Genomic DNA, 24,704 nt, shown 5'->3' with positions numbered 1-24,704 from the left:
TTCATTTCAGCACTCTGTTTTTGCTTCACTTTCCTACATGTCTTACTGACGCCATAAACAAGAGTGTCAAATTGTTAAGTCAACAACAGGAGTCACTGTGTACTGACTTCTCATGTGGGATCTGTCCTTAGTGTGTTGTCCAATGTGAAGTAATGCTATAACTAGTACTGAAACGGTATTTTACACTTTGTGTTTCTGTGTGGGTGCAAACTGATGAAATCTTTACTTAATATATACTGAATTGATCTTCTGTATTTAAAGATAATTGAAATGAATCTTGATGTGAATGGAATGGGAGAGGGAGCGGGAGATGGGAGGGGTGAGTGGGAGGGAAATTATGGGGGGGAGCCATTGTTATCCATTAACTGTACTTTGAAAAATTATATTTACTAAATAAAAAATAAAAAAATAAATTTCATTGTAAAAACCTAATACTTATTTTGAGGTAGATTAATATGCCCCAGAGCTGTGGCAGTGGCAAGTGCTTCCTACGTACACCGTTTTCTCAAGATTCTATCCCTTTACTTCCTTGAGCAACTCTGAAGGTGACTGACCTCTAGATTCCTAGTTATGTGATATAAGACATTTCCTTCCTGGGCGGGGCATTTGACTCAGTGGTTAAGTGGCCACTTGAAATGCCTGCATCCCATATTGCAGTGCCTGGTTGTTGCTGTAACTCTGCTTCTGATCTAGCTTCCTCATGTGCACCGTGGGAGGCAGCAGGTGATAGCTCAAGCACGTGAGTCCCTGCCACCACATGGAAGGCGCAGATTGAGTTTCAGACTCCTGGTTTTTGCCTGGCCCAGCCCTGGCTACTGCAGGCATTTGGGGAGTGATCTAGTACATGAAGATCTCTCTCTCTCTCTCTCTCTGATAAAAAATAAATAAATAAAATTTTTAAGCATCAATATAATTTTCAAAAAAAAGCTCTTCCTACTTAGGCACTTGCTGCCCAGATGTCTTCTGTGCCTTATTCATCTAGTGCTAACTTCTCAGCTCGGATACCCAGATCTTGCCTAGTGTCTTCCAGTGTCTGCCTTGTCAGTATCCTCCACTTGTAAATGACACTCACCTTCTTAGGGATATTGCTGTTTCAATTGGTCAGAAAACTCTTGTAGAGAAGGAAATACATCATACTTGGTTTTTATTTCCAGAATTAGTACAGTGCTTGGCACAACTGGAACTGTGAATGAATAAATGAGGGAAAGCAAGAGAGCTAGCAACAAAGAAAGAAAGAAGGGCCTTGGAGATCGAGACCCTAAGTGAGAGCAGAAATGCTGAGTCTTAAGTGTGAGTCAGGAGAAAATGAGAAAAGAATAATACAGAAAACCACAGAACTGGAGAGTTCTTGAGACAGCAAAATGGGAGAAATCTGAGATTGTGATTTAAGACACAGATGAGGGGACATCAACAAGTTGATGAATTGAACTAAACCAGGCACACGGACAAATGCCACATGTTTTCCCTTATATTTGGGAGCTAAAACCAAAACCCAAACAAAAAATATACCAACAAACTCAATGTGAACACAGACAGTTGATTACTAGAGTCTCGGAAAGATAGAGGAAAGATAGGAAAGACCCGGCTGCTCCACTTCTGATCCAACTCTCTGCTGTGGCCCGGGAAAGCAGTAGAGGATGGCTCAAGTCTTTGGGCTCCTGCACCCATGTGGGAGACCTGGAAGAAAGTGCCTGGCTCATGGCTTCAGATCAGCGCAACTCCAGCCATTGTGGCCAATTGGGGAGTGAACTAGCAGATGGAAGACCTCTCTCTGCCTCTGCCTCTCCTTCTCTCTCTGTAACTCTTTCAAATAAATGAATAAATCTTTGAAAAATATTAAATACAACTTTTACATTCATTGCCTTATATTTGATTTGCTTGGCTCCTGGCCTATCGATAAGCAACTCAGAGGCAAAACCATAGTTTTGCTAAGAACTTTTGCTAAGATGCTAAGAACCCCAGCACCTAACAGGGAAATATTACAAACCCCTCAAAATCAGTTAAAGAATGAAGGAAGATTTTAAAACTTCAAAGTTAAACCTCACTCTTAGGGGCCAGCGCTATGGCATAGTGGGTAAAGCCGCCACCACCTCCATGTTGGCATCCCATATGAGCATCCATTCGAGAGCCAACTGCTCCACTTCCGATCCAGCTCTCTGCTATGGCCTGGGAAAACAGTGGAGGATGGCTCAAGTCCTTGGGTCCCTGCACCCACGTGGGAGACCTGGAAGAAGCTCCTGGCTCTTGCCTCAGATAGGCGCAGCTCAAGCCATTGCAGCCAACTGGGAGTGAACCAGTGGATGGAAGACCTTTCTCTCTTTCTGCCTCTTCTCTCTCTGTGTAACTCTGACTTTCAAATAAATAAATAAATAGATAAATCTTAAAAAAAAAAAAACACCTCTTGGGGGCCTGCACTGTGGTGCAGTGGGTTAACACCCTGGCCTGAAGTGCTGGCATCCCATATGGGCACTGGTTCAGGACCCAACTTCTCCACTTCTTATCAAAAAAAAAAAAAAAAAAGAATAAAGAAAAGAAAATCACTAAAAATACAAAAGAAATCACCTGCTCAACATTATGTTTTCATTTATTTGTTTTTGAGTCAGCTCCCTTCTAATATGCTTGCGAAGACAGCTACAGATGGTCAGAGTGCTTGGGCCCCTGCCACCTAATTGGAAGACCCAGATGGAGGTCCAGAATTTTGGCTTTGGCCTGGCCTAGTGCAGCCACTGCAGCCATTTGGGGATGGAAAATCTCCCTCTCCACCCCCTCCCCACTCCCACCGTAACTCTTTCAAAGAAATGTATCATTTTTAAAAATTATGTCCTTCATTAAATAAATTAATTTTTATCATTAAACACCCTGTACCTTAACAATTATATGTCTCCGAATCTTCTCAAATTTAAAAAGTAATCCATTAAGTGTAAAATCATATGCTTCACACTTAAGTCAGATTAATAAAAACATACTGAGTCCTCTACAAATCAGAAAAAAAACTTAAACCAAAAACATTGTAGAGCCAGAACGTGGGGTCTTATTAACATGAGTGATCACAGGCTCCCCACATGGTAGCAGTCACAGCAAGGAGTGAGGTAAATGCATCCTCTGCTCCCACATTAATGGTGTCAATATTTGTGTTAATATTCTATGTTTGCTCCTGTAAAACTTAAAAGTTCTACATAAGTAGCTCCATTATAACACAATATCAGAATCCTAGAAGTGATTATCATCATTTTGCAAATAGGAAAATTGAAATACAGAGGGGTTAGATCTTTGTCATGCAAGAAATTTCAATGAAGCCATGAAATGGGCTAGAAGGGCAGTTGAAAGGAAACTACTTCCTCCAGCTGAGTTCACTTCAAATAGTATTTTCTTGGCCTTTTGTCTCAAATCTGAGTATGACACTGCTCACTCTACAAGGGAAGAAATTATCCTGGTCTCTAGCCCCTATTGACAGCTTATTTACATCGATTTCTAGAATAATGAGTGAGCCCAAAGATACTGGAAATACTAAGTGAAGATAAAAAGATAACATATGAAGACTTTTTTTTTTTTTACCATGAACTGCTGCCCTAATTTTGATTTTATTGATTTATCACTTAATTCATCCAATGCATATTCATGAAAGTGTCTTCGAGGTGTTAGGTATTACTCTAGGTGCTAATCACAATAGATAAAAAGCCCAGCCCTTAAGTTCTTCACAGTCTAGTGGGAGAGTCAGACAGTAAACCAATTTAGTGCAGATTAGAAAGTGTTTTAGTTGGTGTAAGCGCCAAATACCAGGCAAGCCCAGGAGAGGGCACCAAAGCAGAACTAAATGCCGGGGATGCTATCAGCAAAGAATGGCAGAGGGAGGCAGAAAAGTTGCATTATGATTTCTGGTGTTTCTATTCTGTTCCACTGGTCTATCTATCTGTTTCTGGCTCTCTGCTAATGCACCTGAGGAAGCAGTAGAAGATGGCAACCACTTGGGAAACCCGGAAGAAGCTCCAGGCTCCTGGCAGCCTGACCCACCCTGGCTGTTGCTGCCATTTGGGGAGTAAACCAGGGGATGGAAAATCTCTCTGTGTGTCTCTCCCTCTCTCTAACTCTGCCTTTCAAATAATTAAATAAAGCTTTTTAAAAAAGGAAGAAAGAAGGACAAACTGAGGACTTCTTCCAGTATCTGGGACTGAACTTGGTATACATGTAAATCAGATTTCCAGAACAAGATTACAGAGATCACTTCAACAGGTTCAGTGCTCCTTGTGCATTGCCTCACTTTCCTGTGCCTCAAATTTCCAAACTTTCGCCTCCCTAGGTACCGAATTACAAAAGGAAGTATGTCAACCTCACATCAGATAAAGTGCTAAGATGATGAGCGGTATTTCCTTTGGAGAGGAGGCACTGTAAGTGGAGAACTAAAAAGGAAGTTCAGATCAGGTTAACTATGTCCTTGGCTGGAAAAATGCTCCCTTAATTTCCCTTGATTGATATAACACATTCATGCAACTAGCCTCTGTGATTCTGGAGCTTAAGAAACTTGTAAATTTCCAGCATACTCAGCAAATGCAATAGTGCAATTATCCTTTATTCATCTAAAGCTCAACTGCAGATTACATAATCAAGGAGGGAAATTTCAACTGCTAGACACAGGTATTCAGGGGAAAATTGTTCTGTCAATGAGCCAGAATGTCCTTAGACACTTTCAACCACTGCCTGTGAACCAAGGATATCCTGCTGTTTTATTCACTACCTCCCAGAATTGAGGGCAAACAAACAGGTCATAAGGAGATGGCAAGGTTTTCTCTGACAAACTGAAAACTGGACAAAAACTGGGCCAACTTCTTCATTTTTTACCTCTCTCCCTCTAACATGTCAGTACCTACTTATAGGATATTTATCATGTTAACTGAATTGTAAATGAACTGGTATGTCACTTGAACATGGTGCTTTAAAACTGACGAAATTATGCACTTTTATTGCTTAATTTGGAATACATGTGACCCTTGATTTTGAAGTTGTTTGAAAACTGTAACTTGCCATTCTCTCCAGTCTTTTATGGATACTTTCCAATAACAAAGCTGTACAATATAACTTTGCATAGGTTTATGAGAGGTATTCATTTTATTTTATCCCAAGAGCAGTCAAGAAGCTGCCTCTCCATTTAAATTATTTTCATCTTTTTAAAAAGTTTTTATTTGACAGGTAGAGTTATAGACAGTGAGAGAGAGAGAGAGAGAGAGAGAAAGGTCTTCGTTCCGTTGGTTCACTCCCCAAATGGCCACTACAGCCGGTGCTGCACTGATCTGAAGCCAGGAGCCAGGAGCAGCTTCTTCCTTTTCTCCCATGTGGGTGTAGGGGCCCAAGCACTTGCACCATCCTCCACTGCCCTCCCAGGCCACAGCAAAGAGCTGGACTGGAAGAGGAACAGCCGGGATTGGAACCTGGTGCCTATATGGGATGCCAGCGCTGCAAGGTGGAGGATTAACCAAGTGAGCCATGGCACCAGCCCCATTTTATTTTATCCCAAGGTAAGCCAAGAAGCTGTCTCTTTGTTTAATTTTTTTTCGTCTTTTTTTAAAATTTTTTATTTGACAGAGTTAGACAGTGAGAGAGAGACAGAGAGAAAGGTTTTCCTTCCACTGGTTTACCCCCCACAAATGGCCACCATGGCAGGAGCTACACTGATCCGAAGCCAAGAGCCAGGTGCTTCCTCCTGGTCTCCCATGTGGGTGCAGGGGTCTAAGCACTTGGACCACCCTCCACTGCCTTCCTGGGCCACAGCAGAGAGCTGGACTGGAAGAGGAGCAACTGGGAATAGAACCTGGTGCCGTATGGGATGCTGGTGCCATAGGCAGAGGATTAACCAAGTGAGCCACAGCGCCACCCCTCTCCATTTAAATTTAACTGAAAAGTGATCCTGGTTAAATATAAGAGTGGGAATAAGAGAGGGAGGAGAGGTACAATTTGGCACATGCTCACTCAGAAATTACTACAAAGAGTTGTATGCCAGCAAACAGGGAAATCCATCAGAAATGGATAGATTCCTGGACACATGCAACCTACCGAAATTGAACTATGAAGAAATAGAAAACCTAAACAGACCCATAACTGAGACAGAAATTGAAACAGTAATAAAGGCCCTCCCAACAAAGAAAAGCCCAGGACCAGATGGATTCACTGCTGAATTCTACTAGACATTTAAAGAAGAACTAATTCCAATTCTTCTCAAACTATTCAGAACAATCAAAAAAGAGGTAATCCTCCTAAATTTTTTCTATGAAGCCAGAATCACCTTAACTGTTAAGCTGGAAAAAGAAGAAGCATTGAAAGAAAATTACAGACCAATATCTCTCATGAACACAGATGCAAAAATCCACAATAAAATCTTGGCCAATATAATGCAACAGCACATCAGAAAGATCATCCACCCAGACCAAGTGGGATTTATCCCTGGTATGCAGGGATGGTTTAATGTGCGCAAGACAATCAATGTGATACACCACATTAACAGACTGCAGAAGAAAAACCATATGATTATCTCAATAGATGCAGAGAAAGCATTTGATAAAATACAACACCCGTTCATGATGAAAACTCTAAGCAAATTGGGTATAGAAGGAACATTCCTCAATACAATCAAAGCAATTTATGAAAAACCCACGGCCAGCATCCTATTGAATGGGGAAAAGTTGGAAGCATTTCCACTGAGATCTGTTATCAGAACGGGATGCCCACTCTCACCACTGCTATTCAACATAGTTCTGGAAGTTTTAGCCAGAGCCATTAGGCAAGAAAAGGAAATTAAAGGATACAAATTGGGAAGGAAGAAGTCAAACTATCCCTCTTTGCAGATGATATGATTCTTTATTTAGGGGATCCAAAGAACTCTACTAAGAGAAAATTCGAACTCATAGTAGTGTTTGGCAAAGTAGCAGGATATAAAATCAATGCACAAAAATTAATAGCCTTTGTATACACAGGCAATGCCACGGCTGAGAAAGAACTTCGAAGATCAATCCCATTCACAATAGCCACAAAAACAATCAAATACCTTGGAATAAACTTAACCAAGGACGTTGAAGAGCTCTACAATGAGAATTACAAAATCTTAAAGAAAGAAATAGAAGAGGATACCAAGAAATGGAAAAATCTTCCATGCTCATGGATTGGAAGATTCAATATCATCAAAATGTCCATTCTCCCAAAAGCCATTTATACATTCAATGCAATACCAATCAAAATACCAAAGACATTCTTCTCAAATACGGAAAAAATGATGCTAAAATTCATATGGAAGCACAGGAAATCTCGAATAGCTAAAGCAATCTTGTACAACAAAAACAAAGCCGGAGGCATCACAATACCAGATTTCAGGACATACTACAGGGCAGTTGTTATCAAAACAGCATGGTACTGGCACAGAAACAGATGGATAGACCAATGGAACAGAATAGAAACACCAGAAATCAATCCAAACATCTACAGCCTACTTATATTTGTCAAGGATCCAAAACCAATCCCTGGAGTAAGGACAGTCTATTCAATAAATGGTGCTGAGAAAATTGGATTTTCATGTGCAGAAGCATGAAGCAAGACCCCTACCTTTCACCTTACACAAAAATTCACTCAACATGGATTAAAGACCTAAATCTACGACCTGACACCATCAAGTTACTAGAGAACATTGGAGAAACCCTGCAAGATATAGGTACCGGCAAAGACTTCCTGGAAAAGACCTGGGAGGCGCAGGCAGTCAAAGCCAAAATTAACATTTGGGATCCCATCAAAGTGAGAAGTTTCTGTACTGCAAAAGAAACAGTCAGACAAGTGAAGAGGCTACCGACAGAATGTGAAAAATATTTGCAAATTATGCAACAGATAAAGGGTTAATAACAGAATCTACAAAGAGATCAAGAAACTCCACAAAAACAAAACCAACAACCCACTTAAGAGATGGGCCAAGGACCTCAGTAGACATTTTTCAAAAGAGGAAATCCAAATGGCCAACAGACACATGAAAAAATGTTCAAGATCACTAGCAATCAGGGAAATGCAAATCAAAACCACAATGAGGTTTCACCTGACCCCGGTTAGAATGGCTCACATTCAGAAATCTACCAACAACAGATGCTGGTGAGGATATGGGGGAAAAAGGGACACTAGCCCACTGTTGGTGGGAATGCAAACTGGTCAAGCCACTATGGAAGTCAGTCTGGAGATTCCTCAGAAACCTGAATATAACCCTACCATACAACCCAGCCATCCCACTCCTGGGAATTTACCCAAAGGAAATTAAATTGGAAAACAAAAAAGCTGTCTGCACCTTAATGGTTTTTGCAGCTCAATTCACAATAGCTAAGACCTGGAAACAACCTAAATGCCCATCAACAGTAGACTGGATAAAGAAATTATGGGACATGTACTCTACAGAATACTATACAGCAGTCAAAAACAATGAAATTCGGTCATTTACAACAAAATGGAGGAATCTGGAAAACATCATGCTGAGTGAACTAAGCCAGTCCCAAAGGGAAAAATATCATATGTTCTCACTGAATGGTGACAACTAACCGAGCACCAAAAAGGAAACCTGTTGAAGTGAAATGGACACTATAAGAAATAGTGACTTGATCAGCTCTTGTCCTGACTGTTGATGTACAATTTAATACTTTACCCTTTTAGTATTTTTTGTAGTTAATACTGTTGGTTGAACTCTGTAATTAACACATAATTATTCTTAGATGTTTAAATTTAACTGAAAAGTGATCCATGTTAAATATAGTAGTGGGAATAAAAGTGGGAGGAGATGTACAATTTGGGACATGCTCAATTGGAATTGACCCAAATGGTGGTGTTAGAATCATGCCAGGGGATTCCAAGACAATCCCATCAAGGTTGCATGTAGCAATGCCATCTCACTAGTCCAAGTGATCAATTTCAGTTCACAGTTGATCATAATGATAGGTCTAAGAGTCAAATGGGTCACATAAACAAGACTAGTGTCTGCAAATACTAGCTGATAGAATCAAAAACGGAGAGAACGATCCAACATGGAAAACAGGATACATGGCTGACTCATAGAATGGCAGATGTCCTAAATAGCACTCTGGCCTCACAATCAGCCCTTAAGGCATTCGGATATGGCTGAAGAGCCCATGAGAGTATTTTAGGCATGGAAAGCCAAGACACTCTTGCAAAAAAAAAAAAAAAAAAAACACACACACACACACACACAAAACAAAACAAAACAAAACAAAAAAACAAAACCTGAATGAAAGATCTCTGTGAGTGAGATCCCAGTAGAAACAATGGGCCATCAAAGAATGAGGTACCTTTCTCTGAAGGGAGGAGAGAACTTCCACTATGACCCTGTTGGAATAAGATTGAAGTCGGCAAACTCAAAAGGCTTCCATAGCCTTGGCAACTCATGACTAGAGCCTAGGGAGATTACTGACGCCATAAACAAGAGTGTCAAATTGTTAAGTCAACAACAGGAGTCACTGTGCACTTACTCCTCATGTAGGATCTCTGTCCTTAATGTGTTGTTCAATGTGAATTAATGCTATAACTAGTACTGAAACAGTATTTTACACTTTGTGTTTCTGTGTGGGTGCAAACTGATGAAATCTTTACTTAATATATACTAAATTGATCTTCTGTATATAAAGAGAATTGAAAATGAATCTTGATGTGAATGGAATGGGAGAGGGAGCGGGAGATGGGAGGGTTATGGGTGGGAGGGAAGGTATTGGGGGGAAAAGCCATTGTAATTCATAAACTGTACTTTGGAAATTTATATTTACTAAATAAAAGTTGTAAAAAAAGAAAGCACCCTTTAATTGATGATACTTCCTCTAATCTGTCAGTTCAGTTGGGATTACCAAGAACTTTGAAATAAAGTTAATTAAGTGCAGCTTAATCCAACCTAAGTAATCAATATTTAAAATCCAACAATTCCACAACAAAAGAAAAAGATAATTAAAAAGAAAAAGAAAAAGCAAATATTAAGGTACTTCAAAAAGTTCATAGAAAATAGAATTAAAAGACGCTTATTTTAGTTCAAACAGAATGAAATCCATGCATTTATTCATAATATGAATTTTCATGAAAATCTGAAGATCTGTCATAGATATATAAATAAATAAGCCACAATGTTGCCTCTTAAGGGCAACCACATCATTTTTCTCACAAATAACTGCCTCCTCCTGCCTTTAATTACCAGAAAAATTATCACAGGAATATTAACAGCATGAAGAGTTTGTAAGTCAGCTTCTTTGTTTACTGCTACACATACTGTGGTTATCATTTCCCAGTTTTCTCAGATTGCTTTGGTATCCTATAAATTCATTTTTAGGAGAAGCAATTTCTTAAATTATATAATCAAAATTCTCATCTTTTGAATTTTCATGTACATAAACCTACAGGTAGTAAGAAAAAAGAGTTACTCTCTCAGACTATATTGCCCCTTATCTTTTATGGAGACATCCTTGGCTCTGAGACACCACAGCCTATTAATTAAAGGCCAATTTTGGCCATGGATAAACTCTCATGTTTATTATCATTGCCTTCCTCCACATCTTTTGAGGACTTTCTGAGCATTTAAAAGGTTTTGCGCATTTCTTTACACTAGTGACATTTCTCCTCAATATCCTATTCAGTAATAAGTTTAAGTAAGTTTGCTTGCTGAAGTATTCCCCAAATGATCAGAACTCTGTTCGAACACCATCCTTTCTGCAATAACAATGAGAACACTCACTTACCTTTGGCATGTCAATAATCGATGGTCTGGGAATCGACGTCTGAAAAGTAACTGCTTCAAAGTCTGGTTCATTTTCTGGGGACCCAGGCAAGTGCTCAGGTGCTTCTGCAGGCTGGAAGGTAGTGTGGTTACTTGAATTCCGATTTGCACTGCCATTTCTCTCTGCATGGGTGCTGCTATCTCGTCTCTTCTCTGGAGCTCCTTCTTCCACTCCTGGGCAACTTTGTTGTTTGCTTGCTTTGGCTGTGGGCTGAACGTAGATGGTAGAATGAGCATCAGCCGTACAAGACTGCTCAAAAGGAGCATTCTCACTTGTATTCCCAAAACAAGCCAGTAAAGCAGAGCATGGAAACGGATGCATTCTTCTGAATGGAGATTTCAGTCTTTTGGTGAGCCTCGCATTCCACGTGGACATGATCTGCAGTGAAACATTGCAAAGATCAAAAGGGAAAAAGAAATTTTCCAGGAGTCCAGATGACTTAAGTGACAACTGTCTTGTCTGAAGAGAAGGGCTTGCTAGTGCCTGTCCATAAATAGAAGTTAAAGAGACGGCAAGGCCACACTTTCTGAGAGCCCCCTTTCCAAAGTCTCAGGTGCTTTTGTGCTAGTCCTTCCTTGCTGCTGTCAGTGGCTAAAGAACACCTTCTGTGAGGCATGTGGTTGGATCAATTTACAGTCCCAGGCAGGATAGACACTTCAGTGTAAGGTAGTGCCAAGTCAAAAGACAGTTGCTTCAGGTTACACAGGAGGCATACAGATATTGTAGCCTGATAGCACCCACCATAGTAGCGTCACCCTATATATCAATAACATCATAAAGCAGCAAAACCTTCTTCTGTTACCCTTTTCAAATATTTATTCACCCAAACAAAACAAAAATGACCCAGATATCTACTGCAAATGAAGACCCCTAAGATGTGCCATGACCCCAGCAGCTGTTTCATTATTAAAATTGAAACTGAAATTGAGATAGACTTCATTTTTTTCATTTGGAGAGACCAATGTTTGATCTCAGAAGGACTATTCTGGATGTTTCCTGAATCTTCACCCAAGCATGTTGTCTGATGTCAAGATCCTTATCACCCCTTCTAATTACTATATAGGAGTCCACATTTTTTACTACCCATAGTAAATTCTTGATTAGTTCTCAATAACACCAAAAAATAAAATGCTTCACATTAATCATTAATGTTATACATTATGTTATTATGTGTGAAGATACTATGTATATGTGAGGAATGTTTTGTCCATTGTATATACTGCCTAATTTTAGAAAGAAACTCCCGGGGTTGATGCTGTGGCATCAGCCGCTTGTGGTGCCAGCATCCCATGTGGGCACTGGTTCAAGTCCTGGCTGCTCTACTTCTGAGCCAGCTCTCTGCTATAGCCTGGGAAAGCAGTAGAAGGTGGCCCAAATCCTTGGGCCCCTGAACCTGTGTGGGAGACCTGGAAGAAGCTCCAGCTTCAGATGGGCATAGCTCTGGCCATTGCGGCCAACTGGGGAGTGACCCAGCGGATGGAAGAACTCTCTCTCTCTGCCACTCCATCTCTATGTAACGCTGCCTTTCAAATAAAATAAATAATAATTCTTTAAAAAAAAGAGGCACTCCTTTTGGAACATCAGTCTTCTATTGCTCAACATGCTAATACATGAATGGAGAAAAATATATGAATGGAGCACATATACTAGTGGCTCAACATTAACATGAATGCTAGACACATTAATATATGAATGGAGAAAAATATATTATACTGTTCTAAGACAACTCTCAGAATCAAAATTTTCCTTAGCTAATAAGCATCTGCTAGGAATGTTCTAGAAACATAATACTGTAATGGTTTTACCATTAATAGTGTCTTCTTGATCAAGACTTCAAGGCATAATACTCACTGAAATTTATTTGTTTACTCTGTTCTAATGTAATGTCAAGATATGCTCTTAATCCTGGACAGGTGGTAGTTATTAAGACACTGATCCCCATTTTGCAGAAGTTGAAACTGATTCTTTGACATTTCAGTGACTAAGACAAGGCTATGCCACTGAGAAGGCCTGGTTAGAAGCCCAGCATCCCTGATATCATGTCTGGTCTCTCTGAGTCTTCTTTGATCTGACAATCATCCGATTGACACAGCAGCCATACTGGAAATTTTATTTTAAATGTCAGTCATATCTGTATAACAAAGGCAGATATGGCTTAAAATTGAGTGGACATGGCATCAGCTGCAGACTTTTAGTCTTTACCAAAAGTCAGAAACAGAAGAAAAAAACCTGCCATTCATTTAGAGGTTCCATGTAGCAGGCCCCGTGCTAATCAGTCTGTTCCAAGACTTCCCAAAGTTGAAAATTCTTTCTCTTTTTAAAACTGAAGTGCAAGCGTACAAATCCACATCCCAAAAGGAGCATACACTGGCTCTTCAGAAAATTCATAAAAATGCATAGCACGGAGAAACTATGAATTGATCTCAAAAAAATTTTTATACCAAAACAAGCTTATCTTTTAGTTCCCTTTTCCATGAATTTTTGAAGTACTCTTTTATTCCTGGGGACCCCTAAATATTTCATTTTTCTCTTATCTATCCTGGTTGCTACAGTGTCCCTAGACAGGGTCACTCCATGCCACTTTCCTTCTCAAACACCTCCCGACATTCTTGTTTACAATAAATCTAGGTATGCTGCTTGACAAGACTTTTTAAGGCTTAGAACAGAAAGGCACTAAATTCGTACCCTGGTTCGCTTGTTCGTTCCTTCCTTCCTTCTTTCCTTCCTTTCATGTGCCAAGCACTATCTAGAACTGCAGAGACAGCAGTTAACAATGTAGCTTTCTAGTGGATACACGCAGTAGACTACTGAGTAATAAATCTTAAGCCTCTCCCCCAGATTTTCTGTATCTCTCCCCTTGGCCTGAGCTTGCAGCCCTGCTTCAGGGACCCCTTTATCGCCTTCAAGGGCTGTGTGTGCTCAGCAGCATGTCTGAATGAATGTCCCAGTGTCAACCCATGATAACAATGGCTTTTTTATTACTATGGTTGCTAGCTCTGACCTAGAAAAACACCTAACAGATAATGGTTATTGAGTATTTGGTGTCAGGCATGAATCTCAACAGGTTATCTCATTTAATCATCACAACCCTAGGAGAGAGGTGATATTACCATTTTCACTCATTAGAAAAACAAAGGCCGGTGCTGTGGCTCCATAGGCTAATCCTCTGCCTGTGGCGCCAGCACCCCAGGTTCTAGTCCCGGTCAGGGCGCTGGATTCTGTCCCGGTTGCTCCTCTTCCAGTCCAGCTCTCTGCTGTGGCCCGGGAGTGCAGTGGAGGATGGCCCAAGTCCTTGGGCCCTGCACCCCATGGGAGACCAGGAGAAACACCTGGCTCCTGGCTTCGGATCAGTGCGGTGCGCCGGCTGCAGCATGCCAGCCGCGGCAGCCATTGGGGGTGAACCAACAGAAAAAGGAAGACCTTCTTCTCTGTCTCTCTCACTGTCCACTCTGCCTGTCAAAAAATAAAAAGAAAAACAAGACACAGAAACTTAAGCAACTTGCCCAAGATCACCACACCACTAAGAAAGAGAGCCAAGATTATTAGTCCAGGCAGCCCCGCCCCAGAGTTAATGCTTTTAATCAAAATGCAATACCACTTTCCAAATATACACACACATTCCAAAGAGGAACTTTCCAATGACCTTCAATCCAACACTTAACCTCTAAGAATTTATTAATATAATTGCACATAGAGATATGTTCAAGGATATTCATAGCACTGGTGTTTATAATCACAAAATTAACTGTTAATCAGTAGAAAACAAGTACATAAGAAATATCTATACAAGTGAATATTATGTAACCATTAAAAAGGAGGTAAACACTTCAAGTTTAATATGATGTTCTAATTAAGCAGGTGTATGTACCTGTGTATCTTCCTCTTTCTAAGAAACTGTTAAGATAACAGTAATGGAATTTTTCTAAAGACTTCATAACACTAAAAGGACTATGAAGAGAGTCATTAACATACAATATAATTCAACAAATTCCTATAAAACAAAAAGCAGACATAGTATTATTAATTAATGGAAAGAAGAAAGCCAGTTTGCTGAGCAGAACCCTAAGTTAATGGCTTACATGGTAGCAATAATATGTAAGAGTAGGTCTGATGACAGAGGATTAACTGAAATTCAGATGACAAAAGTCAAAAAATTTCTATATCCTTGTCTTTCTGCAGACAGTGTAAAAACGTATTTTCCCTTGAAACTGAAATAAATAAATATTAAGGTAGGGAATTGATCCTATCTAAAACTACTTAATGAGTTGTCTAATGAATTAATTAGGGCAGCCAGTGTGGATGTCAGGATCCAAAGATAAAGACCATTTTATTCTGGTTTTTAAGAGTCCCATCATAATAGGTAGCTCTCCACCCACTACTTTAAAGAGAACCTCTCATTTGACAAACAAACATTTGTGGAGTTTCCAGTCAATGTTCAAGTTTCTCCCTCATGTAAAAGTCTAAAAACATTTGTGAAGAACTGCAACATAAATGATAACAAACAAGGTACACAAAGAAAACATCCTAGCAAGGAATAATGAAGGAATGGGAATTAAATAGGCAACACTGTCATTCAAAGTATAAGGGGTCATCAAAGGTTTCACAGAAAAATATCTATTATGCAAAAATTATGCGTTGATTTCAAAATTATTTAAACAAAAAAATTTCATTTTTCATGATTTTTTGAAGTAAGTACCTTTGTATGATGTAAGTACAGAATAAACCAAAATGCAGCTTAACACTGAATAATCTCTGAAGGATCTTGGCAACTTGACTCCAGGACCACTCTTGTGAAACATATGATGGGGATCCTAGAGAATTTGAAGACATGAATTTGTTCTGCCCCCAAACCTGTTTACATAGCTATAATAATATAAATGCTATTTACATATTTTAAACTTTCAGAATTAAGATACAGACAAGTATCTGCATACTGGTAGCTATCAAGAAAAATTAGGTCCTGGCCGGCGCCGCGGCTCACTAGGCTAATCCTCCGCCTAGCAGCGCCGGCACACTGGGTTCTAGTCCAGGTCGGGGTGCCGGATTCTGTCCCGGTTGCCCCTCTTCCAGGCCAGCTCTCTGCTGTGGCCAGGGAGTGCAGTGGAGGATGGCGCAAGTGCTTGGGCCCTGCACCCCATGGGAGACCAGGAAAAGCACCTGGCTCCTGGCTCCTGCCATCGGATCAGTGCGGTGCGCCGGCCGCAGCGCGCCAGCCGTGGCGGCCATTGGAGGGTGAACCAACGGCAAAGGAAGACCTTTCTCTCTGTTTCTCTCTCACTGTCCACTCTGCCTGTCAAAAAAGAAAAAAGAAAAAAAAAGAAAAATTAGGTCCTCATATGGATTTATTTGACTGATATCATTTTGGAAAATTACTGCACAGCTGTTAGACCCCAGTACCCAACATTTGGTCAGTTCACAAATTTATGTAAAAAGAACACTAAAGGCAAGAGGGTGTGGTGCCTAGGGTGAGCTTTTATTTTCTTCTGGTGACTAGCATCCATACCCTGCATTTGAATATTTATTTATCTACTTGAAAAGGAAAGAGTTACAAAGAGAGAGAGAGAGAGAGAGAGAGAGAGAGATCTTTCATCTGCTGGTTCACTCCCCAGATGGCCAGGCAGAAGCTAGGAGCTTCATTTGGGTCTCCCTTATGAATGGCAGGGGCTTGAGCACTTAGACCATCTTCCCCTGCCTTCCCAGGTGCATTATTAGTAGGGAGCTGGATCAGAGGTGGAGCAGCTAGAATTCAAACCTGCGCCCATATAGGATGCCACTGTCACAGGCAGCAGCTTAATCCACTGTGCAAAAACACTGGCCCTCATTCCCCTTTCCTTAGATAATAGTACCCTAAGCTCCTTTCAGGCAATCTGTTCTGTGCTGTAGGTGAGGCTCCTGGTCTGATTACAGTGGTAATGTAGCAAGATTTATGTACCAAGACAAGACACCAAAGGTTTTTTATTTATTTATTTTTTATTTATTTTTTTTTGGCAGGCAGAGTGGACAGTGAGAGAGAGAGACAGAGAGAAATGTCTTCCTTTGCCGTTGGTTCACCCTCCAATGGTTGCCGCGGCCAGCGCACTGCGGCCAGCGCACTGCGCTGATCCGATGGCAGGAGCCAGGTACTTATCCTGGTCTCCCATGGGGTGCAGGGTCCAAGCACTTGGGCCATCCTCCACTGCACTCCCTGGCCACAGCAGAGAGCTGGCCTGGAAGAGGGGCAACCGGACAGAATCCGGCGCCCTGACCGGGACTAGAACCCAATGTGCCGGCGCCGCAAGGTGGAGGATTAGTCTAGTGAGCCGCGGCGCCAGTGACATCAAAGGTTTTTAACAGGAAGTAGTCTTTCATTATGCTGGCATAAGGCCCAGGTGGAAATTCTTATCTAAAAGCCTGAGCCTCGAACAAAGACAGGTCTTTCCTTATATATGGTCATGCATACATAGTTATTGATGGTGTTTTGTCCAAACATATACTGAGCCCTATGCTGTCTAGCAAGGGTTAGTATCATTGCTCTTTACTAACAAGCAGAACCTGAAATGGTTAAATATAAGCAGATATTAACTATAGTCAAAGCATTTATAGGCAAGCAGGTAACAACTACATTTCCTTTTTTTAAAAAATTATTTATTTATTTATTTGTAAGTCAGAGTTACATAGAGAGGCAGAGGCAGAGGGAGAGAGAGGTCTTCCATCTGCTATTTCACTCCCCAGTTGGCCACAACGGCCGGAGCTGTGCTGAGCTGAAGCCAGGAGTCAAGAGCTTCTTCTGGGTCTCCCATGTGGGTGCAGGGGCCCAAGGACTTTTGCCATCTTCTACTGCTTTCCCAGCCCAAAGCAGAGAGCTGGATTGGAAGTGGAGCACCTGGGACTTGAAACGGTGCCCATATAGGATGCTGACATTGGAGGAAGCGGCTTTACCCGCTATGCCACAGCACCAGCTCCAAGAACTACATTTCATTCCCAGGACAGATGCCTGCCTTTTTCTTCTTTTGACCTTGGGAAGGCCACCCCTACAACTTTAACAGTGAGTGTTAGAAACAATTTAATTAAAAAACAAAGGACTCTGCCACAGTGAAACCTAAAACCCAGGGTTTGACAATGAGCATGCTCATGTTTCAGGGATGCTCACAGCCAATGCTTCAGGAATGGACATGAGATCATGTTGTCCCAATAGGAAGGAATCTTCAGATTTGAAAACTTGGAAAAAACTTTCTCTTTTTTTCTTCTGTATTTAAACCTGAAAGTAAAAGTGTGATGCTCCTTGAGTAAAGCATTCATCCAGTCTGGAGACCACACAAAGTTGGAGCTGGAGCTGGAGCTGGAGAAGACAAATTGGGTCCTGATCATGACTCAAGTTCCTGAGGAACTACCTACAGAGATACGGGCAAGATTAAGGAGCCAACATGGGTGAGCAAAACATGCAGATTGTGGCCAGCACTGTGGAGTAGCAGTTTAAGCCTCAACGTGTGATGGACACAAGTTCAAGACCAGGCTACTCCACTTCTGATCCAACTCCCTGTTAATGCACCTGGGAAAGCAGCAGAAGATAGCTCAAGTGCTTGGGCCCCTGCATCCACATGGGAGACCTGTAAGAAACTCCAGGCTTTCTGGTTTCCAACTGGCCCAGTTATGGCAATTGTGGCCATTCGGGGAATGACAACAGATGGAGGATCATCTCTCCCCACCCACCCCGTGTGTGTGTGTGTGTGTGTGTGTGTGTGTCTGTGTGTGTCTGTGTGTCTGTAACTATGCCTTTCAAATAACAAAAAATCTTTTAAAAATCCAGACCATTAAAACTGAAAAGTTAAGTGGACAATCCCTTGAACTCAGAAGGAAAGTTGCCTGACAAAAGGTGTGTTGTGAAGGTAATGCACCTATTAGGGCGTGTTATGGTGCATCAAGTTAAGCTGATGCCTGCAATGTCATCATCCCATATGGGCACCACTAGGAGTCCTGCTTATTCCACTTCCAATCCAGCTCCCTGCTAATGTACCTGGGAAGGCAGTGCAAGATGGGCCAAATTCTTGGACACTGGCACCTATGGGAAACCCAGATGGAGTTCCAGTTGCCTGGCTTCAGCCTGGCCCAGCCTTGGTAGTTATGGCCATTTGGGTATTGAACCAGAGGATGAAAGATTCTCTCTCTCTCTCTGCCTCCCCACTCCCCATCTGCTGTTCAAACAAAGCAAAAAAATCAATGTGCCCATGGTCAAAGGCACAGGAATGCAAGCAGAACATGAGTAAAATAAGTACATGACATCTCTCTCCCCTGCCTTCTGGACGGTTGATGCCTTAAAAAATTACATTTATATTCATGAGGGCTATTTGTCTATGGTTTCTCTTTCTTGTGATGTCTTTCTGGTTTTGATATCAGGGTAACATTGTTTCCTACAAGAATCTGCATATAATTACTATTTTCCCCCTAAGGTAATTTGGATTTCCCTTTATGGATGTTTATAACTATATTTTCAATATATTTCATAGATATAGAGCCACTCATGCTTTATCTGTTTCTTTTTAACTGAGCTTTAATAGTTTGTTCATTTTCAATAATTCATCCAAGTCATCTCAATTATTGAACTTTTTGCATAAAGCCATTCATAACACATTCTTATAATTCTTTGATGTCTTCTTTTTCATTACTGACATTGTCAATTTTTTGCCTTCTATTTTTTCCTGCTGAGTTTACCTAGATGTTTATCAATTTAATTGATCTTCTTAAAGAATCAGATTTTTTTTTGGGCTAGCGCTGTGTTGTAACATGTAAATCCACTGCCTGTAGTGCTGGCATCCCATATGGGCACTGGTTTGAGTCCCGGTTGCTCTACTTCTGATCCAGCTCTCTGCTGTGGCCTGGAAAGCAGTAGAAGATGGCCCAAGTGCTTAGGCCCCTGCACCCATGACAGAGACCTGGAGAAATCTAGCTTCAGATAGGACCAGCTTTAGCCATTGCAGCCACTTGGGGAGTGAACCAGCAGATGGAGGACCTCTCTCTCTCTTTCTCCATCTGCCTCTCTCTGGCTATACCTTTCAAATAAATAAAGAAACCTTAAACGAAATAGAATCAGATTTTGGTGTAAGTGATTTTGCTTAGTGTTTAGCAGTTTAGTCTTTTTGCATGCAATGAATGATGTGCCTGGCTGTAAGTCCACCATCCTGTTATCTGTTTTTATTATGTTTGTGTCCTATCTGCTATTTATCTTTTTTCCTCTTTCCCTATTATATTTTGGATTCACTGTGTTTTTAAAACGATTTTATTTTATCTCCATCATTAATTAGCCAAAACTATTTGGGTTTTTATATGCATATGTTTGCCTGTTTTTTATTTTTACTGTTTACTTTAAGATATCCAGAATACTTCACTTACTCAGCAGTTTACTTCCAAAACATGACACATAGTATAAAAAACTTAGTCTAATTTCATCTTCATCCTCCCATTTTCTGTGCTTTTACTTTCAAACATTTTAATTCTACAAATGCTGTGAACTCCACTACACACACACACACACACCATTGATTTATAAGATCAAGTATCTCTCTTTTTTTTGACAGGCAGAGTTAGTGAGAGAGACAGAGAGAAAGGTCTTCCTTTTTCCGTTGGTTCACCCCTCAATGGCTGCTGTGGCCGGTGCATAGCACTGATCTGAAAACAGGAGCCAGGTGCTTCCTCCTGGTCTCCCACGCGGGTGCAGGGCCCAAGCACTTGGGCCATCCTCCACTGCACTCCTGGGCCACAACAGAGAGCTGGACTGGAAGAGGAGCAACCGGGACAGAATCCGGCGCCCTGACCGGAACTAGAACCCAGGGTGCCGGTGCCACAGGCGGAGGATTAGCCTACTGAGCCACGGCACCAGCCTCAAGTATCTCTTACATTCAAAAATGAGGACATTCTGTATGTAAATGGTCCTTGCCTTACAGTGATGTAACTTACAGTTGTTTTTTTTTTTTTTTTGGACATTAGAATGATACAAAACCAACACACATTCAGCAGAGACCATACTTCATGTTTTGAAATTTGATCTTTTCCAAGGCTAGCAACACGCAGCCTGACCCTATCTCAAGATGCTGGGCCATGGCAATGAGCACAGCTCCCAGTCAATCATGCAGTTACAACAGGGGAACTACTGATGCTCTACAGTGTACTGTATTGGTAAGCCATGATGTCTGGTGATTAATTGTATTAAATGCACTTTTGATTTATATTTTCAACTTACAAAGGATTTATCAAGGTGTAACTCCATTGTAAGTTAAGGAGTAGCTGTATAAATACTAACATAATAATCCTTTTTGTCACACTTTCTTCTTTAGGTAGATCCACATTTCCATCTGTAATGATTTTGCTTTCATCCAAAGAACTTCCTTTAACATTCTGAAACAAGGAGCCAGGAGCTACTTTCAGGTCTCCCACACCTTCGGATTGGTGTGGCTCTGGCTGTTGTGGCCAACTGGGTAGTGAACCATCGGGTGGAAGACCCCTCTCTCTCTATCTTTCTCTCTCTCTCTGTCTCTCTCAGCCTCTCCTTCTCTATCTGTGTAAATCTTTCAAGTAAATAATTAAATCTTTAAAAATAAATAAATAAATAAAATGAAGGAGGAAAAAAGACTTTTTCAGGTAAACAAAATGCTGGAGTCTTCCTCAACAGCAGCTCTGCACTATAAGGAATGTTCTCAGAGCTCCCTGACTGCCTGCGGTAGATCACTGCAGTGAGATATGGGCTCACAGTGAGGACTACAAAGATTCCACCTGCAATTCATATGGCAGCACAGATGAGTATTGTACCCATTGCGGACTAACACCTGGGCATTGATCACCTTGGACGAGTAGAGGGGTGGGTGTGATTACACCAACAGAGGTGTCCATATCCCCCTTCTGTTAACAAGAGGAGATCTAACACACCCAACTTGAGTGTCAACCTGGATATTCACTCCACCCTGGAGCACTGACCAGGGCTCCCTGGCCACACCCAGTATTCTGGGTATTCACTGAAAGTACAAACATTCCACTAACCCCCAGATGCACAGTTCAAATATAAAAGCCATCAGATAAAAAAAATCAATAGGTATCTCTGCAAATGCCTAAAAATAAATAAAGAAATTCAAGAAGGAAGAATAACAAAGACAACATGAGCCCTCCCTGACAAGGAACACAACACTTCAATATAAGAATGTAAAGTGAGTTGATGAAATGGCTGAAAAGGAATTCAAAAGATTAATCATATAATTACTCAGAGACAATCAGAAGCAAATCCACAAATTGAAGAAATCAATATGACATGAATGAAAAATTTCCCCATGAAATTGATTTAAAGAGAAATCAAAATGAAATATTATAAATGAAAACTTCACAGATCAAATAAAAAATGCAGTCGAAAGCCTTAACAACAGATTTGGTGAGGCGTAATAAAGAATATCTGACCAAGAAGACAAATCTTTCGAAATTTTCTAGGAAGAAGAAGAAGGAGGAGAAGGAGGAGAAGGAGGAGAAGGAGGAGAAGGAGGAGAAGGAGGAGGAGGAGGAGGAGGAGGAGGAGGAAGAGGAAGAGGAGAAGAAGAAGGAGGAGGAAGAGGAGAAGAAGAAGGAGGAGGAGCAGAAGAAGGAGAAGAAATAATTGGAAAAATTAAAAACAGTGTTGGAGATTTATGGGATACTACCAAACGACCCAACAGTTGTATCTTAGGAGTTTCTGAAGTTAGGGAAAGGGAGACAGGATTAGGAGACCATTTTAATGAAATAATTATAGAAAACTTCCCCAATTTGGAGAAAGAAAGGGATGGTCAAACACATGAGGCTCATAGAACACCTCACAGAAACGTCCAGAAAAGATCTTCACCGAGACAGATTGTAGTCAAATGTTCCATAGTAAAACATAAAGAAAATATTCTAAACTTGCACGACAGACATGCCATATTACTTTCAGAGGATCTCCAGTTAGACTCACAGCTGAATTCTCATCAGAAACCCTATAGGCCAGGAAAGAATGGTGAGATTTAGTCCAAGTTTTAAGAGAATAAAAACAGGCCAGCGCTGCAGCATAGTGGGTAAAGCTGCTGCCTGCAGTGCCAGCATCCTATAATAGGCACTGGCTCGAGTAGTGGGTTCTCCACTTCCAATCCAGCTCTCTGCTATGGCCTGGAAAAGCAGAAGATGGCCCAAGTCCTCGGGCCCCTGCACCCAAGTGGGAGACCCGGAGAAGTCTCCTGGCTCCTGGCTTTGTATCAGTGCAGCTCCAGCTGTTATGCCCAACTGGGGAGTGAACCAGCAGATAGAAGACCTCTCTCTCTCTGCCTCTCCTTCTCTCTCTGTGTAACTCCAATTTTCAAATAAATAACTAAATCTTAAAAAAAAGAAATAAAAAACTGTCAACTCTGAATACTGTATCCTGTAAAGCTTTCATTTATGAATGAAGGTGAAATAAAAATCTTCCATAACAAATAGAAATTGAAAGAATTTGTCACCAATCATCCAGCCTTACAAAAGATGCTTAAGGGTGTGCTATACACATAAACACAGAAAGATAGCCATCACTATGAAAGAATGTGAAGGCAGAAAATCTCCCAGTAAAAGTACAAAGGAAATCCAAAGTAAACCATAGGAATATTTATGGAAAAATGGGAGGGCCAAGTTTATACCTAACATTAGTAACTTTGAAGATAAATGTACTCAACTTTCCAGTTAAAAGATACACTGCTTAAATGCATTAAAACACAAGACCCATCTATTGACTGCCTACAAGAAACACACCTCACCAACAAAGATGCATGCAGACTGAAAGTGAAAGGATAGAAAAAGATATCCCATGCCAATGGAAAGCATAAAAGGGCAGGCATAGCCATCCCAAAATCAGAAAATTAGACTTTTAACATAAAAACTATTAAAAAGACAAAGAAAGGCACTATGTAATGATAAAGGGATCAATTCAACAGGAAGATGTGACTATAATAATGTAATATACACCAAATAATAGGGTGTCTGGTTATTTAAAGCACATGTTAATGGATCTAAAGGGAGACACAGACTCCAATAAAATAGTAACAAGAGCCTCCAACACCCCAATTTCATCAATGGATACAGCAACTGGACAGAAAATCATCAAAGAAAAAACAGAGCTTATTGACACTATGAACCAAATGGACCTAACTAATTTATACAGAACTTTCATCCCACAGTCACAGAATACATATTCTTCTCATAGTACATGGAACTTTCTTTAGGATAGACCGTATTCTAATGTCATAAAGCAAGTTTCAGGAAATTAAAACAAAAATCAAGATCATAATACACAGGGCTGGCACTGTGGCACAGTGGGTTAATGCTCTGTCCTGGGGTGCCAGCATCCCACATGGGCGCTGGCATCCCATATGGATGCCAGTTCGAGGCCTGGCTGCTCCACTTCTGATCCAGCTCTCTGCTGTGGCCTGGGAAAGCAGTAGAAGATGGCCCAAGTGCTTGGGCCCCTGCACCTGCATGGGAGACCTGGAGGAGGCTGTTGGCTCCTGGCTTCGGATTGGTGTAGCTCCAGCCATCGCTGCCAACTGCAGAGTGAACCACTGAATGGAAGAATCTCTCTCTCTCTCTCTCTCTCTCTCTCTCTCTTCCACTCCTCTGTGTAACTCTTTCAAGTTAATAAATAAATCTTTAAAAAAATCACACCATGCATCTTCTCTGACCACAATTGAATAAAGCTGGAAAACAACAACACAAGAATCTCTAGAACATATGCAAACACATAGAGATGAACAACATGATCCTGAATGAACAGTGGGTCATAGAAGAAATCAAATGAGAGGCTGGCGCCGCGGCTCAATAGGCTAATCCTCCGCCTTGCGGTGCCAGCACACTGGGTTCTAGTCCCAGGTGGGGCACCAGATTCTGTCCTGGTTGCCCCTCTTCCAGGCCAGCTCTCTGCTGTGGCCAGGGAGTGCA

General features: G+C 41.1%; 1 protein-coding gene across 2 annotated transcripts in view; it reads right to left on the bottom strand.

Moving 5' to 3' along the window:
* The window catches only part of LOC149122646 (uncharacterized), a 104,222-nt gene that overhangs the window by 63,715 nt on the left and 15,803 nt on the right, over nucleotides 1-24,704 (bottom strand). Inside the window, exons 2-3 of one of the 2 annotated variants that reach the window (XM_089311712.1) lie at nucleotides 13,892-14,234; nucleotides 10,743-11,159 (exon numbers count right to left, since the gene is read on the bottom strand). In XM_089311712.1, coding sequence (XP_089167838.1) covers nucleotides 10,743-11,159; nucleotides 13,892-13,894 — 420 coding nt within the window. In that variant the 5' untranslated portion in view covers nucleotides 13,895-14,234. The remainder of the gene's footprint in view (nucleotides 1-10,742; nucleotides 11,160-13,891; nucleotides 14,235-24,704) is intronic. The other variant, XM_089311713.1, reaches the window with a different exon arrangement.

This window comes from Oryctolagus cuniculus, chromosome 13 (assembly GCF_051225735.1).
Source record: "Oryctolagus cuniculus isolate XC-2025 breed Fujian yellow rabbit chromosome 13, ASM5122573v1, whole genome shotgun sequence".
Classification (NCBI taxonomy): domain Eukaryota; kingdom Metazoa; phylum Chordata; class Mammalia; order Lagomorpha; family Leporidae; genus Oryctolagus; species Oryctolagus cuniculus.
This window is presented reverse-complemented; position numbering and strand designations above follow the sequence as displayed.